General features: G+C 41.0%; 1 protein-coding gene across 1 annotated transcript in view; it reads right to left on the reverse strand.

The window, feature by feature from the left end:
* Positions 1-18,782, reverse strand: part of LOC128410551 (formin-1-like) — a 40,315-nt gene that overhangs the window by 8,300 nt on the left and 13,233 nt on the right. Inside the window, exon 2 of the mRNA XM_053381949.1 lies at positions 14,162-16,130. Within this exon, the coding sequence (XP_053237924.1) occupies positions 14,162-16,010 (1,849 nt within the window). The 5' untranslated portion in view covers positions 16,011-16,130. The remainder of the gene's footprint in view (positions 1-14,161; positions 16,131-18,782) is intronic.

The following is an 18,782-nucleotide window of genomic DNA, read 5'->3' on the forward strand; positions in this document are numbered from 1 at the left end:
CCATGCTAAGCAAAGAATACATGAAGTCGGTTCCAACAAAGGACATGATCCTAACAAAGTTAAGATTTAAATAAGAGTTTAGCAGGTGTTGTGAAGAAAAAAACCCTGTTAATTTCTACTCAGAAGAAAGCCCAAGTATGTTTGATGGGGGTTGCTCTTTGGTAACTGTGTACACAGGATTGCAGCCCAACTCTTTTGTATAGAAATCAAAAGGGATCTAAAAGGGATTACTTTTAAGCCCCTTGCCAGGTAAGTTTTGAAAACCTCTAAAAACAGAGTCAGCAATAAGATGCTGATATTCACTCCTTTATTTAATTCTACAAATGCTTCATCATAAGTACCAGATAAGAGAAACTAAAGAATAACATTGTTAAATCTGGATGTAGTTCAAATTTTCATTCTAATTTATGATGTTTTGTTGCACAGATTTTCCATACTTTTACTCACCGGGCTAAATTGATTTTCCATTGGTTTTGGTCTGGGCATGTGTCAACAAAGTTGCATAATATTTTCCAACTATTTTTAGTATGGATAAAATTTAAGAAGACAAAATTGTGGAGCTTTAAAAAAATAAAAAACAGATTATTTCATCCATTAAAATTACTTTTATGAAGGTATCCAATCATTTTTTCCTGGCCAAACTTACAGGCTTGCCTTCTGACAATGCGGGGACAATCTGTCTCTACCACAAATGCTACCAATTATCCGGTCTGCCCTCCTTGACACGTTCTTCCCCTTGCTTTTTCCTCTCTCTCAGTTTTCCTTTCACCAGCTCCATCCTGCCTCTGTGGGCTACACTTTCCCAGTCTCAGGAGAAGCAAGGTTTGCATATGTGGCACCCATGGGTGCAGCACCAGCACCCTCAAAGTTCTCCCCTGTTGCCATAAAGCCTCTGAGTCACCAGCCCCAGCACTGACTACCTCCTTGGTCAGAAGGTGGCATTCCTTTTTGCTTCCTTGAAAAGCACATACAGCTGAAGGAGAAGGTTAGAAGAATTTCTGTAGTTTTGTGTCTTTGTGGGAAGGTGGCACTTGATCTGGGAAGAGGAGGGAGAGAAGTGACCAGTGACTGTAAGGTAGCGCTCACTCAGAAATCCAAAGGACCTTAAAATGTTGGCAACCTCTGCAGTAGAGGCTTCTCAGGCGTCTTATTCTTGACTCCCCCTTCCCATCTCATCTGTGTGGCATTTGAACTACATTATTTATATTTGTATGACCAGCAGTGATGTTAATGATTCCATTTCTATCAAATCTTGTATTCTTAACTGAACCTATGCAGTACAGAGGGTCTGCATTGCTTTTGAGAAAATGAGATCTTTGCTCAGCTGAGCAACTCACTGGGTGACCTTGGTCAGTAGTATCACGCCACTAAGTTATCCAGGAGGATTAACAGAGTTGTACTTTCTTTCCCCCAGAGCACTCCAACCATCAAGGGGCCTAGGCTGGCCAAACCCTGGCCTGAAACCTGACTGGAATGGGTCTAGAAAATCTGTTTCTTCCAAGAATGTCTGAAGCTAACCAGCTACCACTGTTGAAAATATTGGCACATAAAGTAAATTTGGCACACGGTTGGTAGTTCTCATACATCTCTGGATCCAGGGAGTGTCCTGGAAAAACTGAGGCATCCTGGTTTTTTTCTTGAGAGGATGGCGGCCATTTTGGGTGCCATGATCTCTCGTGATTTCATGTTGTGTTTCCTCAACTGAAAAAGCTCTTTGGGAGGGCATGATCTCATGTGGCACCCCAAAATATGTTTTTGGGCACTATGCCCCCAAAAGTGCTTTTTTTGGGGGGGGTTGGATTTTAGTGTGAAATGGCCACTATCCTTCTGCAAGAAAAAACAGGAAGATGGCATCCCAGAAGATGGCATCTGCTGGAGGGTATGGTGCTACTGCCACTATCAAAGTGTTACTGTTAATATAAAAAGCCCTTAACAACTTGGTACCAATTCACCTATGAGATCGCCTGACCTCATATGTGTCCACTCGACCGCTTTGATCAGCAGAATCAGCACTTTTACAGGTGTCACGTAATACTTGATTGTTTAGTGTGGCAGCAATGACACTGTAATTTTTGTGTGTACCTGCTGAATACACTTTTATCTATACAAGCCTACCCAGATATTTAGAAAGTCTGTATGACTTTTAATTTGTTTTAGCCTATTCCATTGTGGTTTTAACTTTCTATTTATTTTTAATTGTGGCTGTAAATCTTCCAATGATAATTTTATTGTTTTATCTTTTTTTGTAAACCCCTTTGAGGGTTTTTTCCTATAATCAAGCAGGACATAAATTTAAACACACAAATAAATGATGGCCAACCTGGTGGTCTCCAAATGTTATGACAACTCCCAGAATACTTGACCATTGGCTGGAGTTAAGCATCCAACACATCTGAAGAGAACCAGCTTGGCAAAGGCTGGGCTAAAGCCATAATGGGTCTTGACCTGGAAATTAGCATTCCATTTGTTAATAAGAATGAAATTGAAGCCTTTGAATCAATACAGCTTTTTTAAAAAAATCTTTCCTGATTTAAAACAAAAAGCCCATGCAAAACCTGTTTCACCTGTACCAGCTACAGAGGTTCACCTAGGAGCTCCTTACGAAAAACAAAGCCAGTAATGAAGCATCAGTAAAACAAACGTGTATCGTGTAATGACTGTGCAAATATACAGGCTAACTCAATGCAATATTTAAACAGCAGGCAGCTTACCTGAAAATAAGCTACGGTACGAAAACAAGCTATCCTCTGAAATATGCTCACATCCAGATACACTTCCCCAAATTAAAAGGAAGGTTATATAGCTAATTTTAGAATTCCTTCCTTTCCATTGCACTTTTATCCAGTTTGCTACACTTTAAATTTCCAAAAAGTCCCAGGATAGATCAGTGAAGATCTGCCCTTAATTTGCCCTCATTGCAGAATGCTTTAATACATATTGTACAGCTGAATATCTGTTTCAGAAAATTCATTGTGCCAGTAGATTCTTTCTGATCAGGGCCAGGCCAAGACATTTTGGTACCCAAGGCGAACCACAAAATGCCACCCTCCCATCAGAAGAGAAGAATGTGTAAAGTGAAGATCTGCATCATAGAATCATAGAATCACAGAACTGTAGAGTTGGAAGGGGCCATGAGGGTCATCTAGTCCAACCCCCTGAAATACAGGAATCTTCTACCCCAGGCTTCCTCAACCTCGGCCCTCCAGGTGTTTTGAGACTACAATTCCCAGCATCCCTGACCACTGGTCCTGCTAGCTAGGGATCATGGGAGTTGTAGGCCAAAAACATCTGAAGGGCCGAGGTTGAGGAAGCCAGTGGGGCTCGAACCCACAAGCGCCTCTGCACCTGCCCAGCGTGATTCAGAGAAGGCCCGTTTCTCCCCCATGACAGCTTTTAATTACCTTTTCAACCTCTCAGGTTGATTTAATCCTCCCCACCCTCCGCCCTTGTTCCCAACGTACATCTTTATCCTTCCCTTGTTCCTGAACCCGGGAAACTATTTTGCTAAAGGAAGTAGCAGAGGTGCTGTATCTTCGCAAGCCCCTTTTCCTGAACTGCAGCAGTTCACCACTAGCTATGGGGAGATTACGGTAACTCTCCACCAAAACCTCCAGGGTGGAAAGAGCTTGAGAGCACAGTATGATGGGTGAACAGCAACCTCAAAGCAGTCAAGATATAAAGCTCACTCTGCTTAAACACCACCAGTTTATAAAAGACCATAATCTGGATTACCAACATTCCCCACAACCTGACCTGCTTCTATAGATACCTCTTCGGTCTCACTATTTGATGCACTAGAAATCGGAGCACTTGTTGCATCTAAAGGTTAGCAAGCCAGCTCTTTCAATTACCTCCAGCAAGCTCTGCTTACATACTAGCATAAGGTTACCTTTGTGGAATCCCGAATTCTTTATGATGCCACAGAAACACATGTCTTTCCTTCGCAAACTGGAACGATTCTTTCTCCACTGTAAACACGCTTTCAGCTGTCCTCCTTCTTTTGAAAGAAAACAGTTCGAAAAAGAGCTCATCTCTCTTCAAAGGGGTCTAACTAACTTGATTAAAATAAAGTATTATTATTATTAAGGCTGTCCACACCTGCACACTGCTTTCGCTGTGCTCTAATTTTGGACTGGATACTGAATCACTGCTGCAACACAGCGGCCTTAAAATCCCAAGCCAAGCCAACACCCAAACCTTTATAGCTATTGTTTCCTAACCTTTGGTCTCAAATAGGTACATATATTAAAATAGCTATCCAGTCCTCCGTGACAGCCTAATAAAGTCAGGTAAAGCTCTAGTACATTGTCCCAGGATCCAATAATACCGAAAGTATTAAGCATTATGGATTTATTTTGGGTGATGACTTTCTACAAGAATGGGTGTAATAAGCAAAGTTGTAGAAATTTTATTTATAGAGTTTTGTTTTTGTTTTTTTTAAATCACAAGCTTATGTGGAAATGGGGAGAATTTAAATGCAGAATAATGAGAAACTGAGAGAAACCAAAATGGATCCTGATCTATGTTTCTGCATGTTGGCATCCATCTGTCTCAAGAGACAATGGAGTTCACTTCCGGGGGTGAAGTCAAACTGCTGCATTAGCGGCAATGAGGTGACCTCACTGGGGCACAAGCCTGTGCGGTGTGTATGGAGGTCCAGGGCTGCCCACAAAACAAAAAAACCCTTTTGTCCTAGCTGATGTGGTCCAAAGGAAAGCAGAGAAATACATTTGGCACCAGCTTGGCCGCAAGAGATGCGAGGAGGAGTAGTTTGGATTTGATATCCCGCTTTATCACTACCCGAAGGAGTCTCAAAGCGCCTAACATTCTCCTTTCCCTTCCTCCCCCACAACAAACACTCTGTGAGGTGAGTGGGGCTGAGAGACTTCAAAGAAGTGTGACTGGCCCAAGGTCACCCAGCAGCTGCATGTGGAGGAGCGGAGACGCGAACCCGGTTCCCCAGATTACAAGTCTACCGCTCTTAACCACTACACCACACCGGCTCACAAGGCACCATTTAACCATCTTAGGAACTCCACTCTGGATTTGTGTAGGGCTTACTCCTTAGCCTTTTCTTCCCCCAAAGATATCCCGCAAGGCAGCAGAGGTTTAGGATCAGATTTTTCCTTCTTCTAGAAGGGTTACTTTCCAAGCTTGACAGGCCCCATCTGCCCCTCACATCCCTCTACAACACATGCTGAAACTGCCTTCTTGACCCCTGGCCCACTACTGGTCTAGTCCAGGGGTCAGCAAACTTTTTCAGCAGGGGGCGGGTCCACTGTTCCTCAGACCTTGTGGGGGGCTGGACTATATTTTTTTTGGGGGGGACGAATTCCTATGCCCCACAAATAACCCAGAGATGCATTTTAGATAAAAGCACACATTCTACTCATGTAAAAACACACTGATTGCCGGTCCGTCTGTGGGCCGGATATAGAAGGCAATTGGGCCAGATCCAGCCCCTGGGCCTTAGTTTGCCTACCCATGGTCTAGTCTGCTCAATCTGCCAGAGCTTGTCTTCGCATGCTCCCTGTGCAAACAGAACTGAGCCGGATGAACCAATGGTCTGACTTCATATAAGGCAGCTTCCTGTGTTCCTTCCTTGCTTATCCAATCAGCTGCTGGTTTTCTGTTGTGCTGCAAGTAACATACGTTTGTTGCCTTTAACAAATGAGTACAGTAACCTAAGGCTATTCCAACTCTAAACATATTAAAAATATTTACCAAATAAAACATATTACAATCTCAAAAATGTTATAACACCACCTACTTGTGGCCAATTTTTCCATTAAAAAAAGAAAAAAGTAGAAGCTGGAAAAATAAAGAGCAACACACATTGCTAATTACAAAGTGTGGGAGACAGTTCCAGCTTTTGGAGAAGATCAGAAGGCTAACAATTTCCAGATGGATTAACTGGCAAGGTAACCATGGCTTCCTGCCAAGAAAATTATTCTCTGCCCTCAAGAGTCTTGAACAATTCTCTGAACACATAGACCTTTTTTTGATGTTTCTCCCTTTATAGGAATTTATTTGTGGGGGGAAGCGTAGCTGCATCTTTATAGGTATTATTACTGCACCTATATAAGGCAACTGCACCTGAACAAAACCAAACCAAACCTGCATCACAGGTAGAAGCAGAACAGAGAAGCCTGGCATCTAGGATTCAAACTTAAGCACCTTACATTTCATATATTCACATGGCCATCTCAATTGTTGCAGAAAAGTTGGCATTTTAAGCTCCCACTCTAGGTCAGTGATCACAGGCAGAGCTGAATGCATGCAGTGATTCTATTAGGAAAACCACAGAATAAGCTACAAAGTAGGAATTCACAGCCTCTTTTTTTTTAAAAGCTGAGTTTTTAGCCCTTATGACTGCAACAATATGCTGACTTCTGACTGCATAGGTTCGACTTGTAAAACATACCAAGCTTTCAACAAATACTTTTAGCCTGTTGAAATATAATCTTTGAATTTGAAATGCAAATGATATTGCAAAGAAGTTGCCGCTTAAAGTTGCTAGTATGAGGTATTAATCCCATCAAAGAAAAAAAAAGGAAAGACGCAACCAACCACTGCGCCATTATATTTTTTCTTCCTTCTCTGACTTCTTCCTCTGTGCCAATCTGTCACAAACAAAAGTCAGAGAAACGCCATTATCATTTTATTCTCTTGCCTGAACAAGGAAGGTTATCCTGGCACTCTGGCAGATTTTATCACTGCTTCTGCTCTGCAAAAAGTCCTGGAGCTGCACTTTCCCTCCACTACAGGTGTAAAATAATTTTGTAGTTCAGAAATTCTGACGAAATGGCAGACGAAATTAATGGAGTATGCAGAATTGGACAAAATGACAGGAAGGATTCGAAACCTGCGGGACCAGAGATTTACAGATGATTGGAAGAAGTATATGAATTATTTGAAGAGCAACTGTAATCAACAAATTAAAATAGTAGGACTACAATAAGTTTTGTAAGGAGAAATATACGAAGTGTTACAAAGTAGAAAAAGAGAGAGATATTGGTTATGAGTTTGAAATGTAATAGGGAAGATAAGAAATGCATACTGAGAAATTAGATTGGAAAATTTTCAGACAGGATTGATGGAAGTCAAAAATTTGAATAAGAGGTAAAAGTATGTTTAATTACTGTTGAAAATGATATGTTAAAAAAACTAATAATATATATATATATATATATATATATATATATATATATATATATATATATATATAATTTTGTAGTCCATGTAATTGGACCCAAAAATGGATACCTGCATACGGTAAGTACTTTTGTATTAGAGCTGATTCACACACATTTTAGTTTTGACAGTTGCAGGAATCACACTCTGGGGTCAGAGAGCACCCCACCCCAGGAAATGTGCTTGGCCCTGGAGCTTTCAGTGGGTGTTTTCTGCCAAGAAGAATCACAGCATTTCACTTTTATCCATCCTTTAAGGAGGAGGAGAAGGGAGCCATTTAGGAGAAGAAAGTATTGTGTAACTCTCTGCTTCTTTTTTTAACTGGCAATAGTAAATTCTGGCATAGCTAAACAACACTCTAGACCCCAACTTGACCTTAAAAAGCAGCCAGCTCAGATCTCTTTAAATATTTTTGTCATTTGGTTCATTTTGACTGCTGTGCAGTGCAATTATACTACATTACTCAGGGAGGCATAACTGTCACATTTGAAAGTTCATGCGCTAACAAGAAATAAAGATCATTACCAGATCAAGTGTTCATTCCGTAAGATAATCTGTCCCTGACACAAAGTACCAAGATTCAAGCAAGATACCTATTAACACCAGAGAGACAACTTCTGTCATCTCGGCTTTTGTACTAAAGATAAAACACAAGTTTAATGTTAAAAGCTCACCAGAATCCCATGATTCTCTTATGCATGTCTTTAATAGTAAATTCCAATGGATGAACAAAATTAGTACCCTAGCATCACTTACAGGAACACTGAAAACAATATGATATTCATACAGGTTATCAAAATATTGAAGGCTGCTTTACCTATTTTCTCTCTATACATTCAAAGCAATGTGAGAACCATGCAAATCGCTCGGTCTCTATTAAAATCGATTTTCTCTCCCCTTGGTTAAACATTGACTTATAGTCACTTATTTTTTCTTAGGTGATGTCAAAAGTAACTTAATATTCTGAACTATATATTTTGCTTCCATCAAAAGTGTCTAATTAGTTGCACTTCATCACACTTTCTCTTGAGGATAAGGAGAGAAGTGCCACAAAAGAACAAAGACATTTAAAGTCATTTTCCAGAAAATCCTTACACAGTCTATTGACTCCTTAAGTTCAAAAGTTAACTAGATTTAGTGGCTTTAGCTCACGGATTTAAATTACTTTTCAGTGTAATTCTCACATCTTATTATTCAAAGTAAAGCCAGTTAAAACCAGTATATTATTATTAGGCATACATATAACACTTTAGTGGTTATAAAGTAGCTTCTCTGATACCTCAGTGCAAATATTTTGAATGGATGTAATCCTTTGCCAGTTTCATGAATATGGGTAGAACCTAATGGATGTCACTCTGCTGATGAAAGGCAATTTTGGGCAAATCCTTCTCCCTGATGCACACCCCCCCCCCATGTACCCTAGAGGTAACTAGAGGGTACCCTAGTTAAGAAGAATTCACCAGCCATTTAACTCTGGTTCAGATTATCATTGAACCATGGCTTGATCCTAGCATCAACATCAGCATTGTTAGAAGAAAAAACTGCTCCTTTTCCCTTATGGGGTACCCAAGAGCCCATATAGAGTCCTTATGTAGGTTTGCTATCGGTAGGAGAAAATAACAGAGACCAACCAGAGAATATTGAGAAGCAAAGCAGCTAGTAAGCCTGATCTTTATTAAACTGTTGCAGCAGGCTGCTCACACACACTGCCCCCACGCAGGAGGGAGGAGGAACCCAGAACAATGGTGTGCAAGCCCTTATATAGACTTTTGAAATTGCCACCCTGTAGCTCAAGACTACCCCCCCAATACATCATACATACATCACAGAAGGGGTGGTCTACAGCAGAATCTTGTCTGGCAGGATACCTGATAATGGTCACTGATTGCTTTTACCTGGGCATCCTGGCGAGTCTTGTGTGATGGTAAATACTCAGTTCCTGAATCCAGGTCACAGGCTCACCCTATTCATACACAGATATGCCCTTAAGACACGATTTATGAGCAAAGAGATCATGGGGAGGCTTTCCCATTTCCTTCCTCCTTGCAGAGAAACATTTGAGGTCAATTTGGGAGAGCCACAATGGCTTCAGGACTGCCCTCCTGCACTGCTTCATACATGTGGCCCATATAATAATAAAAAAATATTATTTATACCCCACCCATCTGGCTGAGTTTCCCCAGCCAATCTGGGCGGCTTTCAACCGAATATTAAAAACAATACCTCATCAAACATTAAAAACTTCCCTAAACGGTTGTCTTTTAAAAGTAAAATAGTTGTTTATTGCCTTGACATCTGCTGGGAGGGCGTTCCACAGGGGAGGAGCCACTACTGAGAAAGCCTTCCACCTGGTTCCCTGTAACCTCAGTTCTTGCAGCGAGGGAACAGCCAGAAGGCCCTCGGTGCTGGACCTCAGTGTCTGGGCTGGATGATGGGGGTGGAGACGCTCCTTCAGGTATACAGGACCAAGGCTGTATAGGGCTTTACAGGTCAGCACCAACACTTTGAAATGTATGTTTTTGCCTGGTACATTTATGAACATTTATTTTATATCTTAGACCTTATAATTCTCACAACATCATCGTCAATTATTTGTACCCCGCCCAGCTGACTGAGTACTTTCTGAATAGGCTCAGCTAATGTACATCATTTTAGAACATGTCAGATTGGGGGTGGGGGAATTATTATTCAGATGCCAATTCTGAATTCTGTCTGCAATATTATTATTATTATTTATATAAAACGTTTATCTCCCTTTACTACACATTTAGGACCTGCAAGCTTTCTTAGAAACCCCTTCATGTATTGATAAGGGAGGTTTTTTTTTTAAAAAAAACAAAACCCTTTTTAACACTGTATCATGGTAGTACAAACAGGAAATTGGTACTGCTCTTTTGTCCCACAGAATACTGAATTGTTCATCTATGACAACCATGAAACATTAAGCTGCGTCCGGGTTTTCATTCCAGTTTAATTCACTTTGCTACCCTTCAGTGATTGGCTTTGAGGAGGAAGCCACATTTACAAAGAAACAACACTACCAATGTTGCTTAAGAGTGTCTTGTTCAAAAACTATAACCGGAGACGCTTTTTCACAGTATCACAATGAGAACACATCAACATAATAAGATCAGCTGTCTTTTTTTTCAGAGGGCCTGTAAAAGGTTCCTCTGTTTTGTAAACTGGTTTTTTTTTTTACTTAAGGGCACATCACAAGACTTTCCGACTGAATTCCTCTTATTAAGCTTGCTTGTTTCTTTTTAGATCAAAGATCCAATTTCTTGTTCCAGCAACTAGTTGCGGTGGGAGAGGTGCCTAGAGTCTTTGCTGGACTCAGGTAGTGTAGCAATGGAATATAGCCTTGAGCGATATTTTTCCCCTCAAGTACAACTTTCTCAAATACAACTTTGATCACTGAAATATCGATGCTTCCTGCAGAAATAATTTCCTGTCTTTTGCGAAGACTGTAAAAAGCAATGGCTATTCTACAGGCCAGACTTTGTTCTTCTGTACACAGCCATCAGGACTGGGCCATAGGCAGCCAAGCGCATGGGAAGTCAATGTGCCAATCTTGGCAGGATGGAGCACAAACAGCAGGGGTGGGGGTGGGAAATGACAAAGAAGGTCAGTCCAGGGGCAGGGGGAAATGCAGAACAGATTCTGAGCCAAAAGGTCTGTCCAAAGGGTGCGTTGTGCATGCATGCTAGAATGAGCAAACGGTTGTACAATAGCAGGCAGTTAGTTATGCAAGAAACTAGATAGGGAAGAGCAGCCAACTCCCGAAAGCCCCAGCCAATATGGCCAGTGGTCAGGAATGATGAGACTTCTGGAGAGCACAAGGTTGGCTACCGCTGGGATGGGGCATCAGGCAGATTGGGAGGGGAGCAGGAAGACATGCTGCAACAAGACTGGCTGACAGGTAGCAACATTTGATACCCATCAACTGCCCTAGAAAAGCCAGGACATCCTGTTTTTTCCTGTGAGAGCACAGCAGCCTTTTGGGGTGCCTTGCGATCATACAATTTCGGGCTGAGTTCTGGCCCCCCAAAAGTGCTTTTTCTGGGTCCGCAATCTCAAGTGGGTCACATGACTCATGCAGGATTTCGAACCCGGAAGATGGTATCCCAGATTTGGGCTGCATCATGTTGGAGGGTATGACATCATCCTACGACTGTTGCCACTTAAATTCTACCATGTTTTTAAACGATTCTTTATGGTTTTGTTAGAGGTGTGGGGAACCTTTTGTCAGCCCGAAGGCCACATTTTCTCATGAGCAACCTTCCGGGGGCACATGTCAGTAGTGGTTGAAGGCCAGAGGAAAAAATGGACGGAACAATGAGTGTTATTTTTAGCTTTGTAAAGTAGGTTGTTTGGGAACGATTGAGGGCACAAGGAGAAGGGGACGACAGAGGACAAGATGGTTGGACAGTGTTCTTGAAGCTACCAGCATGAGTTTGACCAAACTGCGGGAGGCAGTGGAAGACAGGAGTGCCTGGCGTGCTCTGGTCCATGGGGTCACGAAGAGTCGGACATGACTAAACGACTAAACAACAACAACAAACAACAACAATGTAGGCAGTGTTCCAGGTCAGAAGGTTCTACACACTCTCACACACATTTCTCTATCCAGTGAAGGAAGAGTTATTATCACAGTTCAAGGATATGCAACAACCAGGCAAAAGCACTCAATGGGGGGGACATGGTGTGAGATGAGGATATACGGCTTAGAGTGGGGGTGGGGGTGTGCACTGAGCAGACTCTCAAAGGGCCAGATAGAAAGCCCTGGAGGGCCACACTTGAAGTTCCCCACCCCTGTTTTATAAGTCACTATGGTTATAGTTTATAGAAAAGCATGGTAAAAATACAGCAAACAAATATCTGGAGCAAGATTATGATGCTTTTGGAAGGCCTATTTTGCAGTTGCCAAGAGAAAGACTCAGACTAGGTCAAAAGGACTACTATGAATAGTCTACCTGGGGTATAGCACTACACTAGGATCTAAGGAAACAATATCTGCCCCTTCTTCCTTCACTGTGCACACCTGAGTAGCTTACCTTAAAAGAACACAGTGCTTAGATAGGGAGGTTGAGCACAACAATAGCCCACAACCCAATTCGAACCAAGTTTACTGAGAGGTAAGCCCCGCACTGATTTAAACAGAACTTGCATGCCTGGCATTCCAGCTATTACTGAAGATATCTAGCAGTAAAACATTATCACGTACACTGATCAGAGAGATACCGGTACTTTCAATTCAAAGTGTAATTAACATGCCAACTCATTTCTGTTAAGGAGGGCTTCACTGGAAAAGAAAATGAGAAGATATAGCAACATCCCAAATTGTTACTGCCATTATCCTAGCATCTACGGTATTTCTGTGCGATCTTTCCAATTTCTGATTGCTATATTGATTTTAAGCAGTCCTGGGACTTGTCTGCAGCAATGAAAGTGACAGTAATTATTCAGGAAAGTTCATTCATCAGAATACAAGCATCTGACTCACTAGACTTGCCTTGTGACTCCAGTTAAAACTACAGAAGGCTTTTCAGCCGTGGAACTGCATTAAATTCTTTGAAACACATTTTTTTAGTTCATATATATCCCTGTTTTGTAAATAGGAAAATTATCTGCTGTGAATTTGGGAACTATTTTACCCTTAATGTACTTCAAAAACATTAATTAAATTATTAAAAGGGAAACTCTGTATGTGCCAGCACCAATTTTAGAATTAACATTTCACAGAGGAAAGATGATGCAAAATGCAAGACAATTTTAACAAATAAACTGAATGACATTTTAAATATCTTTAGGATTGCTGTCTTTTGCATGTGAAAAAAATGTATTTTGCCATACCTTATTCAACAATGAATGCAAAACATCTAAACAAAATAGGTTATTGCTCTCCTACATTCAATATTTGGACGGCTTTTGCTGATAGTAACAAGAGATTGGAAAAAAAATCTGTAGCAAAAACACATTTAACTACACCCGCAAAGCCTATATTTAGAATGCATAGTTAAATTTAATTTAGGCACCAGATTTTGAGATATCAGTTCATTCTGGGCAGAATTCCATTGAAGACTTTGACTTGTTATTTTGTCTTTATTACCATAAACATATCTTACAGGATGGTCCTATAGATGTCTACTCAGAAGTAACTTTTATCAAGTAAGTATGTATAGGGTTTCAGCTTAGTGCTGCAATCCAATACATACCGTACTTATCTAAAAGTATGCCCCATTGGACTTACTTCTGAGTAGACACGTAGGACTGTGGTGTTAAAGATGTGTGTTCAGAAAAATAACATCATATGGATGTGTATATATTTCTCCATGCAGCATGCACAGTTGCAAAACCTGAAAATTAAGGTCTCTTGACCAAAATTATTGCAATGTTTTCAGAAGTAACTCAGGGGAAAACTGCTCCAACTGCCACTTGTAGGTAAGTAGAAGAATATACATTTTAAAATAAAGTTTGAAAGCTTTAAAAATAAAATAAAAACAGTATAGAAAAACAACTGAATGTGCCGTGTTATGCAGACACAGTACTATTTTAGTTTTGTGATTCCATTATGCATTTTAAAAAGTGATATATGGCAGATTGTATTTGAAACATGATAAAGCAAGTGTTTTTGTTAATTTGTTTGTTAAATATACAAGAATCAAGAAAAGTCTTCGGCATATTTTGCCTATATTTGAAGGCTTGAAGAAAAAAGGTTACTATGAAAATGTAAAAACATGACTGGTCAATTCACTAGTGGAAATAAAAACAAGCAACAGCAAATTTACAAGGTTAATATAACAAATCAACTAAACGTTCACACCTTATGTGCATTTCTATATAGATATACGCTTCCACAGCTTGTCCTTTGCAGGTCTCATAAATTTCAATAGGACTTACACAACAGAAATTCCCAATGATTTTTGGCTTGTTCTTGGCATTTAAAAATATTTTAAATATGACTAACCTGGGTGCAGTTTGTGCTGTAGTTGAACACGGTTTTTGTCTTGAAGGGTGCTTTTTTCAAAGTCGTCCTCACTGGCAACTTGATGTAGCCCTGGTTGTCTCACAGAAAGTCCGGGATGTCCAAATTCAGAAAACCTGAGTTGCAACTGTGCTTCAAAATCTTTGCCCAATGAGAAATTTGTAGTGGAATGTCTTGAACAATCATCACTAGCGCCAGACTCTTCTTCAGTGTCAAGCATGGGCAATGGAAGTATTCTGTGGTGTAGCTGTGGGCTAGGCAGACTTGAGGATAAAGGCGAAGGAAGAGGCGACATCTGTTTGTATGTATTGGACAGTGGATAGGAATTATTAAAAACATTGCTAATTGCTACTAAGGACGGAGACAGTGGCCTTTTATCTTCCTGTTTAATGATGGTCCTTGCCTGGCAAGTATCGGGATTCAGATTTATCGGCAGGTGTAAAGACAAATGCTTTTTGTCCTCCTGGGGTACCGTAGCTCTTTTTTCATACACCAAGCCTGCTGGGCTTCTGTCTGCTCTTGTAACAGCCTGTAATCGCTTCCATTCTGCCGTTTCATCTAATCTGTCATACTGTGTAACTTTCAGTAAGGTTTTATTGACGACTCCCGCTAGACTACATGAGTCGTCAATAACATGGTCTTGTTCTCCTTTATGTTGTGGAATATAGCCTTTCTGTTCTTTCTCCTGTTTTACAGTGGCAAAACCAGAACTGACTGATTCTTTGCTCCCCTCACTTGAGGCGTAAGGTACTTCGCAGTATTCCACAGAGGCGCGTCCAACGTTTTGCAGGTAACATTCAGAGACTTCCGCTTTTGAGACCACTCCAACTTGAGGCTTGCTTTTGCAGTTTCCTGCAATACGCTCATAACCGTGCACCATTTCAGAGGCTGAGGTCTTCTCAAAAGCCTCAGATTCATTGGTTGACGTTCCCTGGAAAGAGGTCCGCGACGGGCTGCTCTGCTGCTCCTGGATCCCTTTAAGGGTGTCCTCTACATCATCTAGCAGACTATGGCTATGTGCAAAACAGTGTCCAAACACATCATTGTCGTACTCAGAGAAAGAAACAGAGAGATCTGTATCAGACCCCAAAGCCCGGCTGTTCTCAAGCAAATACCACTCTCTCCTTGATCCTTCTGCTAGTTTATTCACATCTGATGATAAATCGTCTCTGTCTTCCACCTTCTCCTGACGAGAACATGCAAATGAGCTGGAATATTTGGCAGAAAGAAATTTATCATTTCCCAACAACATTGCTTTGCTGTTTAATGCTGCTGGCTCCAAAACGCCAGGTGTCTTCCTTTTCATTTTCTTGTTTATGAAGTCCTCAATGCTCTCTCTCCGTTTGCTGAATCTCCTGGTTTTTTTGTTTTTTGGAGTGGACCTCTTCTCCATAGATCCCGAAAGAGACTCTTGTTGATCTTTGAAACCCTGTCTGCCATCATGGCTATATTTCAGGCTTTCAGAAATGTCTTGCAGCTTCCCCTCCTGGTTCCCCATTTTAACACCTAGAATGTAGCTTGAACTAAGGAGAGTAGCCAACAGCCTCTCCTTCTCAGCATTCAGTTTATACAACTCAGTGAGAATATCCTTAGTAGTTGTTTGCTTGAAGAAGATGTCTCCAATGTTTTCACAGGTCTGCCCTCTCGATCCTACTGCCTCCGAGCCTTCGCTCACTCGATAGCAGCGATGATAATGTTTACTGGATTTGTCCAGAGTTACACAGCCCTTGTATGTGAACCCTCTGACTTTCCCCTTTGGGAGATAGAAGCTGACGTAGCAAAGCTCCATAATGGGTCTGTGCAACTGGAGGACAGTATAAGTGCCTTCCATTGTGTTTGTCTAATTATTTAATTTAAATTATGAGGTCAGTATTTCTAACCTTGCATGACACACCATGTGATGCAAGGAAAGTAGAGGAGGCATCTGACTAATCTTCTACAGTAACATTTCCTGTTAAAAAGAAGAAGAAAAGCTTGTCAGAAAGATGTTATCCTCCCCACAATTTTTTTAAAAAACAGAACAAAAACAAGTATTTAATCTCCTTCAAAATATAATCCAAAATACCAGCCTGTCACAAGAACTGTGACGCATATGAGTTATTGGTCGCATTGCTAGAGAAAACACATACCGAACTTCAAACTTTTAGCATGTTTCTGAACTATGTTACTATTTTCTTATTGATCTGCTAAACATTAACAAACTGCTTGGCTAATGGAATCATAGAATCATAGAATCATAGAGTTGGAAGAGACCACAAGGGCCATCGAGTCCAACCCCCTGCCAAGCAGGAAACACCACCAGAGCACTCCTGACATATGGTTGTCAAGCCTCTGCTTAAAGACCTCCAAAGAAGGAGACTCCACCACACTCCTTGGCAGCAAATTCCACTGTCGAACAGCTCTTACTGTCAGGAAGTTCTTCCTAATGTTTAGGTGGAATCTTCTTTCTTGTAGTTTGGATCCATTGCTCCGTGTCCGCTTCTCTGGAGCAGCAGAAAACAACCTTTCTCCCTCCTCTATGTGACATCCTTTTATATATTTGAACATGGCTATCATATCACCCCTTAACCTCCTCTTCTCCAGGCTAAACATGCCCAGCTCCCTTAGCCGTTCCTCAATATGGTTGAAAAGATTTCTCCCAACATAATTCTGTATTTATACTGTAACAGGACTATAGTACAGTGGTATTTCTGCATTTAGAAGGTCAGTTTCAGTCCTAGACATCTCCAGATCGTGGTCAGAAAGACTTCTGTTTGAAATCCTTGCAAGCTGCTACAAGCCAAAGTAGATAATACTGAGCAAGATTTGACATAATGTTCCTACATACTGAACCAGTAAACACTCTAAAATGCTAGATTACACTATTGAAAGTACAAATGCTGGTGTAAATATTAGGATGAAATAAAACACATCCAAATAAATTAATAAAAGTAAATAAAACACTTTCAATTTGCATGTAATCCAATTATCATTTTTGATATAATGAGATATTGCGTTAAGTATTGATTAAAAGTTGAGTGTTGCACTTAAGAGTACATTCAGATGTGTTAGATTTGTTGATTATAATGCTAGAGCTTCCATCCAATTTTCTAATGTTCCTTTCAGGTTTGGGGCTATGCTAAATTTTATTTACCCTAATGGGTATGGTGTGACACAATAGGTAAAGAACCCATGGATGGTTCAATCAAAGGTGACTATGGGGTTGTGGCGCTCATCTTGCTTCAGGCAGAGGGAGCCAGCGTTTGTCCACAGACAGCTTTCCAGGTCATGTGACCAGCTTCTAAACCGCTTCTGGTGCAACAGAACACCGTGACGGAAACCAGAGCGCACAGAAACACCATTTACCTTCCCACTGCAGCAGTACTTATTTATCTACTTGCCCTGGCATCTTTTCAGACAGCTAGGTTGGCAGGAGCTGGGACAGAGCAACAGGAGCTCACCCTGTCTTGCGGATTCGAACCGCCGACCTTCTGATCGGCAAGCCCAAGAGGCTCAGTGGTTTAGACACACCACCACCTGCATCCTCCTGCGACACAATATCATCACTGGACAATGTCACCACTAACCCCATGAAAACAGCAGGAAAAAACTTTATACTGGTATACTGCCCCAAATCTCATCACTTTACTCCCATGATCTTCTGAGTTAAAGGGGCTGCAAATGGATTTTTTTCTGGAAAATGTGCATTAAAAATGTGCTGTATTCCATTAGTTTTCTAGAAATGGTTTTTACTCATATGAAACCTCAATTTTAATGCAGAAATTACCAGCTAGGGAAATGTCAGAAAAATAGAACAAACTGCCATGTGAACGAAGCTGTAGCGAATGTTATTCAGAGAAGTCAACCACTGGGTATCTCTGCTTTGTGTTCAAGAAGAGTACTTTACATGGAACTTTCCTAATACAGAGTTCTGTCCAACAAAGTTGTCCCATTGCAGGGAGTTGGACTAAATAGCCCTTGGGGTTCCTTTCATCTCTACGAACCTATTATCAGTGCAAGGACTTCTGCCTGTATAGGAGGACTTCCTCTCCCTGTGTTCTCCCAAATCTGTTCTAGATTGTTCCTCCAACTCTCTAGGGCAGATTTGGGGGAGAAGGTATAGAGAGGGGAGGGAGAGGAAGTGCCTCTGTGCACATATAAATAGCATTTCTCCTAAGTGCTCAATGTTATTCATCCATATTAATATCACAGTCCACAAACTGAGGGGATACTATATTCTTAAAGTAGGTTACCAAAGACCACCCAGTGAGATCTTTGCATAAAATCAAATTGAAGAAGAAGAAGAAGAAGGTTAAAATACAGTGGTACCTTGGGTTACAGACGCTTCAGGTTACATACGCTTCAGGTTACAGACTCCGCTAACCCAGAAATAGTAACTCGGGTTAAGAACTTTGCTTCAGGATGAGAACAGAAATTGTGCTCTGGCGGCACGGCAGCAGCGGGAGGTCCCATTAGCTAAAGTGGTGCTTCAGGTTAAGAACAGTTTCAGGTTAAGAACGGACCTCCAGAACAAATTAAGTTCTTAACCCAAGGTACCATTGTATATAAATTGGAAATTGGCATGATTTACAAAGCTTTTAAGATCAGTTTTATATTATTTAGC

The sequence above is a fragment of the Podarcis raffonei genome, chromosome 1, assembly GCF_027172205.1.
Source record: "Podarcis raffonei isolate rPodRaf1 chromosome 1, rPodRaf1.pri, whole genome shotgun sequence".
NCBI classification, from domain to species: domain Eukaryota; kingdom Metazoa; phylum Chordata; class Lepidosauria; order Squamata; family Lacertidae; genus Podarcis; species Podarcis raffonei.